This window comes from Podarcis raffonei, chromosome Z (assembly GCF_027172205.1).
Source record: "Podarcis raffonei isolate rPodRaf1 chromosome Z, rPodRaf1.pri, whole genome shotgun sequence".
Lineage (NCBI taxonomy): Eukaryota > Metazoa > Chordata > Lepidosauria > Squamata > Lacertidae > Podarcis > Podarcis raffonei.
Genome location: NC_070621.1, coordinates 9,512,635 through 9,529,615, shown reverse-complemented (window position 1 = coordinate 9,529,615; position 16,981 = coordinate 9,512,635). Strand labels below are relative to the sequence as shown.

General features: G+C 43.4%; 1 protein-coding gene across 10 annotated transcripts in view; it reads left to right on the top strand.

The window, feature by feature from the left end:
• CACNA1B (calcium voltage-gated channel subunit alpha1 B) overlaps positions 1 to 16,981 on the top strand; it is a 324,850-nt gene that overhangs the window by 197,242 nt on the left and 110,627 nt on the right. For all 10 annotated transcript variants that reach the window (XM_053373456.1, XM_053373453.1, XM_053373452.1 and 7 more), the window contains 5 exons: positions 4,914 to 5,026; positions 5,167 to 5,298; positions 7,543 to 7,615; positions 13,512 to 13,629; positions 16,898 to 16,965. In XM_053373456.1, the coding sequence (XP_053229431.1) occupies positions 4,914 to 5,026; positions 5,167 to 5,298; positions 7,543 to 7,615; positions 13,512 to 13,629; positions 16,898 to 16,965 (504 nt within the window). The remainder of the gene's footprint in view (positions 1 to 4,913; positions 5,027 to 5,166; positions 5,299 to 7,542; positions 7,616 to 13,511; positions 13,630 to 16,897; positions 16,966 to 16,981) is intronic.

Here is a 16,981-nt window from a genome sequence, read left to right as displayed (position 1 = left end):
GCTTCTTTGCAGCCTTCAAAGGAGAAGGCTGCAACGCCATCAGGTCCCACGAGGTTGGGCTGGCCCTGTTGTCAGCACAGATGGCCTGCACAAAATGGGAAGATGCCATTCTAGCTGGCCAGAGTTAACAAGGGTCAAGTGTTTTGCTCTTGTCTGAGCCTCTGAATCTCACTTGTTAGGAATCACAAGTGGGGAGAGAGCTGTTGCACTTGGATTCTGTTTGTGGGCTTCCCATTGAGGCATCTCATTGGCCAGTGAGAGAACCGGATGCTGGTCTAGGTGGGCCTTTGCCCTGATTCAGCAGGGTTCTCCTGATGTTCTTATGTTCTTTACAGCCCAGGGCTGCCACTTACCTTAATGGGCCTTACTCCAAGATAATCAGGAATGGTACTGCTACATCGTTTCCTTTCCAGGGTTGTTTGTGGGGATTGCCTGTGTAGTGCTTTGAACACCAGAATGCACTTGGAGTCATGTGGTCAAGTTGTGACTGTCGCACACTCAGCATGCGAAGAGCTCAATTGTTTGACCTTATGACAGCCCCACAAAGTAGACCCTTAGCCCTCCAGTTTTACTGATAGAAAATGCAGTGCTGAGAGAGGGGGAGGGAGAGAGAATGTGTAGTGAACTAATTTGTGGTGGAAGCATCAGCTTCAGTTGGGAGCTGATGGGTGTAAAGGGAGAAACAGGAAGATTGCATTCATATCACACATATGTTTTGCATCTGATAGAAATCCTTAAGGCAGGGGTAGGGAACCTCTTGCCCTCTAGATGTTGCTAGACTACAGCTTCCATCAGATGCAGGTGGTGCTGTGGGTTAAACCACAGAGCCTAGGGCTTGCCAATCAGAAGGTTGGTAGTTCGAATCCCTGAGACGGGGTGAGCTCTCGTTGCTCGGTCCCAGCTCCTGCCAACCTAGCAGTTCCAAAGCACAAAGTGCAAGTAGATAAATAGGTACCGCTCTGGCGGGAAGGTAAATGGCATTTCTGTGCACTGCTCTGCCAGAAGCGGCTTAGTCATGCTGGCCACATGACCCGGAAGCTGTACACCGGCTCCCTCAGCCAGTAAAGCGAGATGAATGCCGCAACCCCAGAGTCGTCCACGACTGGACCTAATGGTCAGGGGTCCCTTTACCTTACAGCTTCCATCACCCTTGACCATTGATCAGGTTGGCTGAGGCTGATGGGAGTTGTAGTCCAACAACATCTGGAGGGCCACAGGTTTGTCACCCCTAATTAAAAACCTTTCTTCTTTCCCTGACCAATAGATGCTGAACAACAGCATCTATTTACCATAACACCTTGGAAGATATATCCTCCTCCTCTCACACAGGATGGGATGCCTCTCCTAAGCGGATGCCCATTGAGAATGGTGCGCTAGACCAAGGATGAGGAACCCGTGCATATCCTCCAACACATCAAGGCAAAAATCCAGGATGCACGTCTTACAGGGGTGTGCTCCCGCGTGAGTCACATGACCTTCACAAGATCATGGCCCCCAAGAATTGTTTTGGGGTGCCACATGAGACTGCAGCCCCGGAAAAGTGCTTATTTGGGGTGAAATCATGGTACTCAAAATGGGCACTGTGCTCTTGTGTGGAAAAAATGGGATGTCCCAGTTTTACCAGGACAGTTGAAGGGTATGCCCACAGACATCCCAGAAGTCACCTGACTATATCTCCTACCACCCTTACTCATCAGCCATGCTGATTGGGACTGATGGGAGTTGGAGTTTGGTAGCATCTGGGAGGCCACCGGATTCCCCAGCACTGTCTTAATTAATTGAAATGCCAAGGGGGGTGGAGAGAAAGAGATGGGGGAGGACCTCCAGTCAATAGAGTTTTAAAAATTTTAGTATTTAGAGCATTGTGAGTTGCTCCTCTGGGTGCAGCTGTTTCTGTCTTGCTCCACTGCATGCAGAGCTGGTAATTAACTCTCCAATGTGGGCTTCCTATCGGGTAGGGAAGAGACATTTTATCACTTGCTAATTCATCATCATTTGCTGATCCCACTGGGATCAAGCACTATCTCCCTCTGTGATTCCCATTGCTCATATTATGTTTCCCCAGTTCTATCCACCCCCCAGTTGTATACGTTCCCATTTGTTGCTTTCTTGTAGCCTCTTGAGAGCTGGCAGTATTTTGTAGTTTGGTTCAGTTTGACAAAGCAGCATGATGGAAAATGTATAAGAGCACCCAGTGTGATATGAAGCGACAAGGCATTCCAAGGTGTAAACGCAAGAACATGGATATGCTCCTCCTAAGAGGTCGTCGTCTTCTTCTTCTTCTTCTTCTTCTTCTTCTTCTTCTTCTTCTTTAATTTGTATTCCACTTTCCCACAAAATTTTACCCAAAGTGGCTCACAAGATGAATAAATATACAAAAAATTAGTCCATGCAAGTTTGCATAAAAGAATACAAATAAACCAACCTAATTTATCACCATAAAAGTTACTAGAAGAGAATTTCTCAAAACAGCAATACAGGTAAAAGGTAGTTTCAAAGCATCCACATACTCCAGATGGATCTGTTTCCACTGGTTTGGAACCAAAACTCAACCTTCACACATTCAGGTGCTCTACCCTATTTCTCACCTGGGGTACTGCAGGCAGTCCCACTCTGGCTCTCAAAGTGAACCATTCACAGTGGGATCAGGCATTAAACGGGGATGTATTATCATCCCAACTATTTCTTATTTTCATCGCCATGATCCTACACATTGTCAAAGGGAAACTCCCCACTGGGGTAAAAATCATATATATATCGAACAGATGGAAAGCTCTTCAATTTGAGTAGGCTGAAAACAAAGAGTAAGGTTACCATAACCTCCATCATAGAGCTTCAATATGCTGATGACATAGTGTGTGCACGCTCAGAGGACAACCTCTAAACCACCCTAAATATCTTTGCAGAAGCTTATAGAAAGCTTGGTCTATTGCTCAATATCCAAAAAACCAAAGTGCTGCATCAATAAGCACAAAACAACCCGTCCACTGTACCACAGATCCATCTTAATAGTGTAACATTGGGAAGTGTCAATTGCTTTTCCTACCTGGATAGTTATCTTTCCATAAGGGCCAACATTGATGCAGAAATCTAGCATCAACTGAGCTCTGTGAGCACAGCTTTCTCCCAGTTGAAGCACAGAATGTTTGAGGACCAAGACATTCACAGGGAAACCAAAATGCTTGTTTACAAAGATATTGTACTTCCAACTTTACTGTACTCTTGTGAAACATGGACCACTTATAAATGCCATTTCCAGCTCCTCAAAAGATTCCATCAGTGGTGTCTCCAAAAATTTTTACATATCACTTGAGAAGACAGGCAAACTAATGTTAGCGCATTGGAAGAAGCAAAGATCACCAGTGTCAAAGCAATGATTCTTCAACCTCAACTTCGTTGGGCAGGTCATGTTGTATGGATGCCTGATTATCATCTTCCAAAGCAACTACTCTATTCCCAACTTAAGAATGGAAAGACAATCTTACTCGGCTATGAGTGATTGCCAGAGAAGAAGAAGACTTTTAGCCTTATGGAAGGACATAGGAACATAGGAAGTTGTCTTCTACAGAGTCAGACCATTGGCCCACCTAGCTCAGGATTGTCTACACTGGGAGGGATATCCCCAGTCTTACCTGGAAATGCTGGGGATTGAACCTGGTACCTTCTGCATGCAAAGCAGATACTCTGCCACAGAGCCACAGCACTTATCCCTACTTCAAAAGGCTAAGCAAAGGATGGTGCACCCTGCACTTGTATTACCTGCCCTCTTCCTTTGACTTTAAGACAATGGGAGTTCTAATCCACATTAGTGGTTGCAAGTTTTTCTGAGAGGCTTTATTGAGATTTCCCTCCCCTCTCACACACCTGGCCCTTCAGAAAGCAGACCGTTTTGCAGGGTTTTTGATGGTGGTGACCACCTACCCAACCCTTGTCACAATGCCCCTGGATGGTGCTAGGCCTGGGCATGATTGTGGAGGATGCAAAATAGTGCCTGGTTGCCAACATAGTTGCTACTGCTGCTGTCATTTATAGCAGCAAAGAGGGGAGGGGGCTGGATGGAGGGGAGAAAGAAACAGTGTGGCTATTGATGGTGAGCCTCTTGTCTGCCTCCTAAAAAAGTAATCATAATAATGTTGGCAATTTCTCCTCTCCTTGAAGGAATTCAGTGGAATGAAGTGCTTCTTACCCACCCAATCCTTTGCTCCCAGATCGGATATATAATTTACAGAAGGTCTTTCAAACCTGTCTTTATAATCTTAAAGAGCTAGAAACTTTAATTGTCACCATTTTTAAAGCTGAAATTTTTCTGGACACCAATAACCGTAGCAGGAAATAAACACCAAATCATGGACTAGATAGATACAGATAAGCATGTATGTACTCTTATTTATATTATTTATTTATATTATATATTTATATATTAGTTACATTGCTGCATCACCCTACCTCCCAAGGGAGACTAGGGTGATGCGTGATAAGATATAAAAAGGCAAAATGTAATTTGTAAATAAAGCATCACAGTTAGCAGTGGAACTATGAAATATCATTAGAACCATTAGTAAACCGCCCCCCCCCAAAAGAAACCCTCTTCAGCTGTTTGGTATTAAAACAACTTTACCTCAGTTTGTAAAAGCCTCTCTCTTGTATAGAAAGATTGAATATACAGTCCTTGCCTGAGGCAGACACTGAAGAAGCTTACAGAATTAGGCTATTGGGTTGGTGCCAATATTATTCCTGTTCAGAAGAGACCCACTGAAATCAATGGACATCACTGGGGTCCATTAATTTCAGTGGGTCTACTTTGAGTAGGACTAACCTTAGTTCCAACCCCTTCTTTTTGGAAATTGCTCATTGGCCATGATCAGACCTTCTTTCCCCCCCACATCAGCCCATCACTCCTTTGTTTCTTGCAGGTGATTGTGGGGAGCATCTTCGAAGTCATCTGGGCTGCAGTGAAGCCCGGGACCTCCTTTGGCATCAGTGTGTTGAGGGCTCTCAGGCTGCTGAGGATTTTCAAAGTTACCAAGTATGTTTTAAGTTTCTTCTCCCTTTTTCTTTCTTTCTTTTTAGTGTGGGATGTGTGAAGGGGAATTTATGCACTTGAAAACCCACTTTTAGAAATCCTGATGCATTCATTAACTGGCTTGGTTTGGTTTGGAATCCCAGGTACTGGAACTCCTTGAGGAACCTGGTGGTCTCCTTGCTGAATTCAATGAAGTCCATCATCAGCTTGCTGTTCCTCCTCTTCCTCTTCATTGTTGTGTTTGCTTTGCTGGGGATGCAGCTTTTTGGAGGACAGTAAGTTCAATTCACTAAATTAATCTCAATAAACTTTTGACGGGCGTCTGGCTGCAAGGAACAGTACTCTCCCCGCTTGTGATTCCTAGCAACTGGTATTCATAGGCATGCTGCCTACTGGACTTGCGATAGTTTTGGCTCCAGTTTCAGATTTTTGCACTCTGAATGTTTTGCTAATCTCTCACAGCAGGTTGCAGACGGACTTAGTTTCTCCCGATTCCAAGCTGGACAGAACCAGCTGGTTCACCACTTTTAAATAGCTCTGTGGGGTTGTTTCATGTCCTGCATTTCAGATTTCTGTAGGCATCTGGTTGACCATTATGAGAGCAGTATGATGGACTAGATGGGCCTTCAGCCTGAACCAGTAGGGCTCTTATGTTCTTACCTGTGAGTACTCTTTGATTCAAATCTCTCACTGGAAGCTCAAGTGTCTTCAATGACAAGGAATATTTATGCCCAGCTCTAGCTGGTTCACTAGTTATGGCCACTGCTAGACGAAGGCTACTTGGCCTCAATAATCCATGCTGGAGATCACTAACGTCCAGTTTGGACTGCTTTGATGCACTATATATTGGGCTACCCTTAAAATTATTTTTTTTATATAAGAAGGGGATTCCAAGATTTGAAGAAGTAACCCAGAATGGACAGTTATTAACAAGGCAGAATATTACTAGTAGAATGAAAATATGTGCATATACACATACAGCATAGACATATAAAGCATTACATACAGATTGTTAAAATAAAAACATCAGAGCACCAGCTCTTCCTTTAAAAGTAAGCGGTCCTCATAGAGAAGAACGTGCCAAAGGGCTGATTGTGGCAAGCTGCTGATTCAAAGCTTAAAAAGAACGAATGACTTAAAATATATTCATTAGTGGAACAGAATCCCATAACGGCTCAGGACCGCAATGCTTCAAGGACTGCCCCTCGCCATATGAATCAACCTGGACCATGCATTCACTCTGTGAGGCCCTTCTTCACGTGTCTCCTTCATGAGAGTTTCGGAGGGCGGCAACACAAGAACAGGCCTTTTCTGTGGTGGCCTCCTGTCTGTGGAATGCTCTCCCCAGGGAGGTTCGTCTGGCACCTTCATTACATATCTTTAGGCACCTGGCAAAAATGTTTCTCTTCAACCAGGCATTTGGCTGATTAACATTCTGTGGCTTTTAAAATGTGTCTGTGGGGAGGTGGTTATTGATTCGGTTTTGTTTTATTATGTAGTTTTTATTCTCATTTTGTATTTTTCTGTTGTTAACTGCCCTGAGATCTTCGGACGAAGAGCAGTCTATAAATTTAATAAGTAATAATAATAGTAATAGTAACAACAACACAAGATTCATACTTGCAGCAAACATCCCAAATATTCATGAATGTTGCCAATTAAGCTCATATTTAGTTGGAATGTGCCAACCATGAAGATTGTTTAGTTATATAAATCACCATCAGCCCCCAAGCAGAAGCAAAGTTGGATGGGTCCACATCACCCCAGTGACATGTATTTTATGACAGTTTTTCAGAAATGGCAAGAAACACAACTTCTTTAAGCCTTATATCCATAGAGTAACAAGCTGCACCCTTCCATCCACCATAGGTCATTAAATGAGTGGCTATCCTTGAAGACTGTCTGGAAACTGCAGTTGGTGCAAAATGTGGCTTACCAAACTGTTGAGCAGAGCAATAAGGTGGGACCATGTGCCACCACTCCTGAAAACAAGGCACTTGCTTTTTTTGCCCAATGGACCAGATTCTTATCTTCCCCTCCACTCCACAGGCCACCTTTGACAGTTAGGAGGACCACCCACCTGCCAAACATCTGGTGTCATAATGGTGTCAAGTGGTGTTCTTGGAGGGAGCAGGATCCCCCACCCCCAAAAACAGACTATTGAAGACTGAGCATGCTCAGACAGAAGACTGGTGGAAGGGAGAATGTTATGGAGCATCCTGAAAAAAGGGCATAGCTGTCTGGCTTGAACCCTGAACAGGCACACTCCCTGCTGCAACATTTTATTGCAAGTCCCAGTTGTACCTCTGAATACCAGTCACTTGGGGGGAGGCACAAATCATGGGGTTGTCATTTGCCTTCATGCCCTCCTTGAAGGCTTCCCAAAGGCATATAGGTGCCCACTGTAAGAGCCCGGATGCTGGAGTAAAGGGACCTTTGGTCTGATCCAGCAAGGCAGCTCTTAAAAGATTATTAGCATTCTACCCTGCCATTAATATTCATTTTCTGCCTCTTTCTAGGTTTCATTTTAGTGACGAAACACCAACCACAAACTTTGATACTTTCCCCACTGCTATTCTAACTGTGTTTCAGGTAAGGGCACTCTTGACTTGGTGCAAAAGAGCTGAAGGGTCCTCAGAGAGCATATAGTCCTCCCCACTGCTGATGCAGGAAATCTGCTGCTTCTGCATGTCTGATAGTGGGCTATCCAGCCTCTGCTTGAAAGCTGCTAATCAAGGATAAGCCCACTGCTTTCTGAGGCAGTCTGTCCCACTGTCAAACAGCTTGTGGCATCAGGAAGTTTTTCCTAATACTTAGTCATATTCCCTTGTAATCTGAACACAGTGACTCAAGCAACTGAAAACACATGTCTGCCATTGTCTATGGAACAACCCCTTCAATATATCTGAAGATGGCTATGAGACTGTCTCTTAATCACACTTCTCCTCCTCTAGGCTAAAAATATCCAACTTATTTAACCTCAGCTCATCGTTCAACCTTAGCTCCAGGCCTCTCAGCCACAGCCTTGTCAAATAGGCCATATTGCAATTAGTTTGGGACAGAGACTGAAGCCAAGAGATAAGCAAAAGGTGAGGAACTGGATCTGGCCAGGCGGCCAGATGGTTAAGTCCCCCACTTCTCGTTGGCCAAGTCTGAGAGGTGGGAAGAGCCAGGCAACTGTCAGTCGTCTGATGTCACAGACTGGTTTGTTAATGCCGGCCCCTGTTGCTAGGAAATCTATCAGCTCCATGGAAGGTGCAGGGCAGGGAGCCAGCAGAAGTGCCTCTCCTCCCCTGTACTCTACAGGCTGTCCACCCCTGAGGGCATCCTTCTCACCTTCCTCCAATCCAGTCATGATCCAGTTGAGCTCATGGGGATCATGACAAATGCTATCTTGCACAGCACTTTGAAAGGGGCCTTTCATATGTGATGTGCAAACAACGCTAGTGGGGTTTAAAGAAGCACTGTGAAAGTTGAGATATATTGTTAAAAAGATATAGATAGTGGGAGGGAAGACTAATGGCAATATAAAACAGAAGAAATGCGTAATTGAGAGGTTAATGCGGATGATTGTCAGAGAAGCTGAAGGAAGTCCAAACACAGTTAAATTTGTGAAAATTTGGATAAGATTTTATATTTGTCTTGAAAATTAATAAAAATTATTTTTAAAAAAAGAAAAGAAAGGGGCCTTTCATGACTTACCTAGCCTCACAAAGTCTCTTTCGAAGTGTGATCTTGTGGCCAGCTTTGCATAGGACTTTGCAGCAGATCAGCAGGTCCTAAAGCCCCTCTTATCAGCTGAGCCAGGTTTATGCCTGCCCCACACCTCGTACCATATATGACATCTGTTACAATAGGGCAGGTGTATGTGCTTAGGCTGAAATGACCTCAAGGGCTGAACAAGGTATCTGGCAAGCTTAGCTGGGACTGGAAGTAACTCACCCCTGAGACAGGCTTCTGGCAGAGGAGAGATTTGAATTGGGGTTTTAATCTCATTTTCCTATTGACTTGGGGTTTCTTACAGGAGTCACTGGGTAGTCAAGCAGTGGAACTGGATATGTAAATAAATGTGCAATGACGGTGTCCTTGCCATTATCCCCTACTTAGTCGGGTGGAGAATTCAAAAGACAGAACTCTCAGAAAACAAATGTCCAATAGGTGTGGATGAATTTGTTCAATTTCAGTTTCTTGTTTTTCCATTCTTAAACTCAGTTTGCCATATTTCCACACCAGTTTACTTTTTAAAAAACAAAATCCTCCAGAAAAGTCATTGCCATTTCAGTATGCATTTCCCCCAAAAACTACCTTTTCGCAAGTAATTTCCCCTAATATAACACGTTTTTGGTATGTCATTTTCCTCAAATATATGAGACCTGGATTTTCTTTCCCCATCCGTAACCTCCAGCCGATATCATTTGTAACTAGGCAAGAGTGTGGTGATTTCTGTCAGCACACAGAACCATGGCCCTTGGCTTTTCTGTCATGTCACCAGAATCCATCTCTGTGGCCCTTGTCTGCCATGGCACAGTCTTGGTTAGCTGATGATGTGACCTGCTTTTCTGTCTTCACAATCAGCTCCCTAAATTAACAAGGACAATAGCCTTAGAGACGGATCTGAGTTCGTAGGAAATAATGAAAAGAGTGGAATGCGGGACCCGTTGCATTTGACATTCTGGTTTCTGTAGAGCATTATAATTGGGGACAGGAATGCTAATCAGGCAGGAAGCAAATGAAAAAGGCAAACCCTTACTCAGCAAGGTAAGAGGAAATGAGAGACATTCTATGCTCTGGAAGCTCAAGGGATGGGCAGCCTTTGCACATGGGAGGAGGGCTTCCTGTCAAAGTCATACAGAAATCGAGGCCATCAAGGGAGAGGTGCTTCCTCTCCAATCCCAGACGTACCCTCTCTGGCCTCTGAATACCAGTTGCTGGGAATTTTGAGTGGGGAGACTTGCTGTTGCACTTGGGTCCTGCTTGCAGGCTTCCCTTAATGAACATCTAGCTGGCCACAGTGAGAACAGGATTCTGGACTAGGTGGGCCACCAACTGTACTTCTGATGCTGATGGAATGGAAAGAAGATACGATAGTCCAAATAAATCCATATTAGCCCCTTTTCAGCTACTCACAACACCTCTTACATGTGTGCATAACCTTACAAAGCACTGTGTCATCATCATCATTGCTTATCTGTGTGCTGCCTTTCCAGACTAAACTAGGCTCAAGTGTTCTGACAACATCAAAATGCTGTACATAATTCATTTGCTGTTGCAAGACCTCAGCTAATGAAAAACACATTCTATTAACAAATGTGCAATAAAATGAAACAGTCCAGTGATTGTTCAAAATAAGGCCTGACAATTAACCCCCCCCAACAATTTAATCCAGATTAAGATTATGGACTGATTCTTACTATGCGCTGATCTACATATTTAGGGAAACAAGATGGTTCACTCCTTGGCTTTACTGCTTCCAGCTGCAGGTGGAAGAAATTGCATGCTGGTGGTGGGAACAGGGTGAGGTCATACCTTTCTCTACAGGCAACATGGAAACACACAGTTCTATAGACACAACACAACAGTAGCAGCAGCAACAACAATAGAAGAATAAAAAGCAGGATAAGGTTTTTATTGAGCCAATCTCTTCAGAGTCTTTACAGGTTAAAAATATATTCACCAGCTCCCAAAAGATGACATCAGAACTAGCTGGGAGAGCCTTCTCCTTCTTCTCCTCCTCCTCCTTCTTATTCTTCCTTGAATAATTTTTATTGGTTTTTTCACAATTAATTTCAAAAAACAATTAACTACAAAAAACAAATCCCCACCATCCCTATTCACAAAAACATTTCAAAACCTTATCTTTGAGGTTCTTTAGACTTCATGACTTCCCTTCATTCCCTCTTCTGGTTTCTTATATTAACAAAAACTTCTGCATTTCCTTACACATACTTCATTGCTGATTGCAAGTGTGAAGTCTGAGCCTGTCAATATATCAATTTATTTACATTATTTTGCATATATAGAATAAGTGCTTCCCATTCTTTTTCCTAACTTTGTCATATTTAAATTTCACTGGAAGGCAACTATCAGTTAAGTCAGATTCAAAATCCTGCTCACCTTCCTCACAGTCTCCTCTTAGTCTCAGAGGCTGTAATTTCTGCCTCATTTCTGCCACCAAGGCATTCCCAAATATTTCCTGCCTACCCCCCATGCCATTCATATCTGCCCCGAGTGTCTCCTGGTATTTCTTCATATCAATCACAGTTTCCATTTTTCTAAAAATTTCCTCCAGCCCTTGCATCAAGACCTCCACCACTTCTGTTTTCTTTGTCACTGGTTCTATTTTAATAATTAGTTCTGTCACCATTTCAGTATTTTGGTCCATTTGGGCTATACGTTTATCTGCTGTCTTATTCAAATTTTCCTTTATCTCCTTAATCAACTCATTTCTCAGTTCATAGAAGAATTCCACCCATTCACTATAAGGCTTATCCCCCGTGTCCTGTACAGAAGTCCTTCTATCCAAACTTGGGGTTGGTTGCTTTTTAATTGCCATGTTCAATAAGTTATTATTAAAACAATAAAAAATGGTCCGAACAGAGTGAAAATATCCAATACTCCTTCTACTCGATTCACTCTGCCCTTGCCACGTTTCTCTTTCCCTTGTTCGCCAGACAACCAATTTTCCAGCCGTACCTTGTCAGTTTTGTCAAGGCCACCAAGTAACACTTTCCCAAGGAACACGGTCTTTTGTACTTTCCCACTCCCTCCAGCCCGATTGCCTGTTAGATGTATACAATTTGAAATAAAATCCAGATTTCAAATTAACATTCAAATTAAACAGATATCTACTTTAAAAAGAAAACAAAAGCAATTTGTCCACACAAAATCACAACTTGATAATCCAGAGGAGCGTAAAAGATTTTCACTGATCTAGTTCTCTAAAAATGTCTTGAAGTAAGATAAAGAGTTACAGACAGTTGAAGATCATTATAATGCCTCTTTTCTGGTAGAGTCCAAACGCCTTTCCTTCCCACAACCAGAGAGAGATTTACCAGGCTTCTAGCTCTAGAAAGGTGGCGTAAGGGTTCTCAGATGTTGTCCAATATCTGGCACTGTTGATATTCAGCCTCTATAGCCAGTTCCAAACTTTAAAGTTCCAATTTATCTTTTCAAACACACACACACACTCTAGGAGCAAGCTCAGTCTTCTTTAAACCACTCCAACCAAAATGTGCCTTGCAAAGCCCATATATGCTTCCATACCCTCACCCCACAGAGTACTTCGTTAGTCTTGTTTCAAGCTTTCTCTGCTGGGCTCGGATTCACCTATGGCTTTAGTCATGCAAGGTCCTCTCCCCAATTCTCCATTATAAATCCAATAAAAGGTAGTAAAGAATGGGTTTCAGTTGCTTTTAATCCATCTTTCCCATCGGCAGACATATATCTAATAGAGTCACATAAAATTAATACCATTCTCACTTGCAAGTTGTTTCCATGCAGCGATAATTACTCAGAAGATGGGGATGGACTTCCTTTTTACTCCTCCGTCTAGCACCGAATTCAGCCTAATTAGATCCAATAATTAATCTTCTTTACATTTCCATCAGCCAAAATGTAGTTCTTGGAAGATCTCTGCTGCAGGTAGGAGTTTGAGGCTCCACTCCCGTGGAGTTGTGATATTGCCATGTCCGCAGGCTCAATCACAGGCTTTTTAGGGGGCGCACCTCACCTTGGCGCTTCCTCCTGTGTCTCTGCAGGGCTTGAGTCTGTCAGTCGATCAGACTGGCACTCATTTTCACCATTCGCAGAAACCTGAAGTCCGCTGGGAGAGCCTTCTTAATGAAGGCACCACCACAGGGGTGGGAAATGACCTTAGTCATTTACTCTAGATCATTTTCATCCCAAGGACAGCATTCGCTCATGGGCAGTCTTTTGGGGCCACATGCTAGGGGTGGGCAGGGTCAGAGGCAGTGGATGGAGTAATGGAAATGGCCGAAGGCCACATTGTAGCAATGCAAAAGTCAGAAATAGATGGACACACAGACCTATGTGCACACACCTCCCCATCCAGGCAAACTAGAGGCATTGGTCACATCCACACCATGCATTTAAAATATATTCATACCACTTTGGCAGTTACAGCTTCCAGCAAAGAATCTTGGAAATGGTAGCTTGCCCCTCACAGAGCAACAGTTCCCAGCACCCTTAGCATGCTGCAGCTGCCAGGGTTCTCTGCAGGAAGCCATGTGCTTTAAACATCTGGTGTGGATGTGGCTATAGTTACAACTGAGCACTTAAGGAGAGAGTGGAGTAAGACCAGTGAAAGGTGTGGCCTGGGGACAGGTCCAAAGACCTGACAGAGGGAGCCAGAGGGCTGAGGTTCCCCAGAACTACTCTAAACAAATCAAGCTATCTGGAAAAAGGTTTATATTATCTTTCCCACCCTCCCCTCACACTTTCTTATTTTTTACTCTAATTAACTTTACAGATTCTGACTGGAGAAGACTGGAATGCTGTGATGTACCAGGGGATAGAATCTCAAGGGGGCGTCCACTCAGGAATGTTCTCATCCATCTACTTCATTGTCTTGACACTGTTCGGTAACTGTATCCTTGCCCTGCCAAAATCTGATTTGCTAATGGCATTTTGTGCTGCTCCATTGCTAAAAAATGCATATTCAACCTTAGCAGCCACGTGCTAATGGGCGGCTGGTGGAAACCCATTAGCAGAAATATTGATTTATTATGAAATGTAGTAGTATTTGTGAAGTGTGTTTCTTTGGGCGAAGGGAGCATCCAGCTGGTGAAATCCTAAACTTTGGTAGTCCCATTTATGCAGTGCAGGTTTCCTGTGAGCCAGCTTGGTGTAGTGATTAAGAGTGGTACACTCATAATCTGGTGAACCGGGTTCAATTCCCTGCTCCTCCAGCTGCTGGGTGACCTTGGGCTAGTCACACTTCTCTGAAGTCTCTCAGCCCCACTCACCTCACAGAGTGTTTGTTGTGGGGGAGGAAGGGAAAGGAGAATGTTAGCCGCTGTGAGACTCCTTTGGGTAGTGATAAAGTGGGATATCAAATCCAAACTCCTCCTGTTGTTGTTATTCTTCCTCCCACCTGAAAAAAGGAATACACATACATTATTTTTTTCAACCTGCATACACACATAACACTAAGTCATGTGTTGTTGGTTTTTAAATGCTGGTTTGTTCATCTCACAGATGAGCAAATAAGCCTAGATATATTTTTCCAGATTGGTACTTCTATGGCATGGATAGGCAACCAATCGCCTTCTCAATCTGGCCCGCAGACGGTCTGGGAATTCATTCTCCCCCCCCCCCAAAATAGTCCAGCCCCCCACAAGGTCTGAGGAACAGTAGAGCAGCCCCCTGCTGAAAAAGTTTGCTGACCCCTGTTCTATGGTTTGGGGGGCATCTTGGGTGAGGCAGTAGCCAAAAGACCATAGCTGAGCATCAGACATAATGCCAAACCATAGCAATAGTTTGTAAAGCAACAACAAGCCACGTTTCATGTTATGGTTTGTTGACAAAAAGCAAACCTTGGTTATTCTGCTGGGCTGGGATTGGATACTCCAACAAATCACACTTGGACTAAACAAACCATGACTTAGCAGAGAGGGGAGAAATCTTTTTTTAGCCACACTCTCTTCTGGGAAACCTTTGGCATATGTCAGTAGTGGGCATCCATCAGATAAGCAAGAGACATTATCAGAGCTCAAGGGCACATTCTCACCTGGGTGGGGGATAATCTCAGGGAGGGTGCAAAGCAGCACCAATGATGGATGTGATGTCTGGCTTGTGGAGATTCCCAAGGGCTAGACAGAGAGGTATGGAGGGTCTCATTTGCTCCCTGGGCCTGGGCCTGAGTTTCCTCACCTGGCTTTGTGTTACGTTTGAGCCAGATCATACAGAAGCCACCCCTTCCTTTAAAATGGCAAGAACATTCTGTTGCAATCTTTCACTGTCCGGAGTGATTGTGTGTGACTCCAAGTGCTGTGCTAAGTGCATACTGAATGTTGTCCTTTGTACAGCATAGAGGTACCTACAAAGGCATTGCCTTTGGCAACCCTGCCCTTATATACCTGGTAAAAGCAAGATAGGTGAATTCCATAGTTGAGTGGCAGCAGCAGTCAGTACAGCCCCCCCCCCAACATTCATCCAGGCTTGTCATTTATTTTCTTGAGCAGATGAATTCTAACAGTCAGAAATGGAAAATCTATATAGATGATGGTGCTCAGATCACAAGTGGCTCTGCACAAAGATCTACTCTTCGCATTTAGCTTTTAAATCAGCTTCTCCCCAACCTTCATATTCCAGATGCTCTCAGACTCCAACCCCCAACCCTTCCCAGCCAACAGAGGGTGGGAATTGTAGGCCAACAGCATCCAGGGACAAAGGCTCTCTATATACAGACTCCCCATGATGGACCATTTGTTGCCCTAAATGTGCTTGTTGCCCCCCTTTTCTTTTCTTTTCTTTTCTTTTAAAAAAGAAAAATCAAACTCTGACCAACTCTCTCTTTGCAGCCTTTTTGTAGAAGTTGCCTTTGTGCTGAATTGCTTTTTGCCCTAAATTCCAGCTACTTGCCTCAATTTGAATACAGCTGCTAATGCTCAAGACACACTGCTGTCTTTCTCATCGCTTCCCAGCCTTATTAGCTGCCAAATGAAAAGTTAATAGAAGCATCTAAAAAGATATGTAAAAGTTAGCTGGCTGAGAGAGGTGGGGGGGGGGGGTACTTCAGCCTATCTGTTCAAAACAGACTTGACTTGAAATAATTAGGCCGCATCAAGCAAGGTGAAACATCCGTGCAGTACAGTCAGAGCAGGTAGCTGGAGGTGAAAATATGCAAGAGCACAATGGTGGCAATTTTCTGACTTGATAAATTTCATGCGCAGCTCAAATACTGACTACAAAACATTTAGAGGACTATTCACAGTGCAGAATTTAGGAATAGTCGAGGGATTTGATCATGATCTGTTTTAGGGAAAAGGAACCTCAGGCCCAGATGCTAAATCTGCCCTATATGCCTCTCTGTCTGACTCCTAGATTCCCCAGCCCTGAATTATGTGATGTTTTGAATTATTTGAATTATTGTAGCCAATACAAACCCAGCACTAGTTTTATGCCACTTGTTGTTCCATAGTCTACTGATAACATTAGATGGTATCCAGTGCCAAACTAGGCCCACTGAAATTAATAAACATACGTAACTTAGGTTCATTAATGTCAGTGTGTCCACTCTGAGTTAAACGTTTCTTGAATACAACCAATTATACTAAAAACAAAGGAAGAGCATGCAATGTATCATCTTCATATTTACAATTGATAGTCTTCCTACCCAGGGGACCTTTACTTATAACAATCTATCAAGGGCCATTTAAATATACTTTTATCATTTATTATGATTATAATTAACCAGGTTTTGCGCTGATCAGTTATCCAAGCTCTGAAACAACAGATTGAAGTCTCCCACCATGTAATTGGACATGCTTTAAATAATGTTTTCCAATATTCTTTATGTTATATAACGCAACTGTTCTGATTTATTCAGGTTGATCATATAACCAGATCTGGCTTCAAAATCATTTAATAATTGTCACTTTTAAAAATGTTTTTCAGTGATCACACATTATCAGAATTATGTCACGCACATAGGTCACCTCATGATGACCTGTTTATTGATCGTTCATCCTGATTTGCTTGCAGGGAAGTTAGACAACTCAGACTGTTAATTGAGTATTCATCCTGCTTTGATTGTGGAGAAGTTAGACAATGTCAGACTGTTTATTGATCATTCATCCTGATTTGTGGGGAGATCAGGGTTTTCTTTAAAAAGATCCTTAGCAGCTTAACCAGACACGCTCCTGAACGTCTTCTTGGCCATTGCTGTGGACAACCTTGCCAATGCACAGGAGTTGACCAAGGTGAGTGTAAGAATGC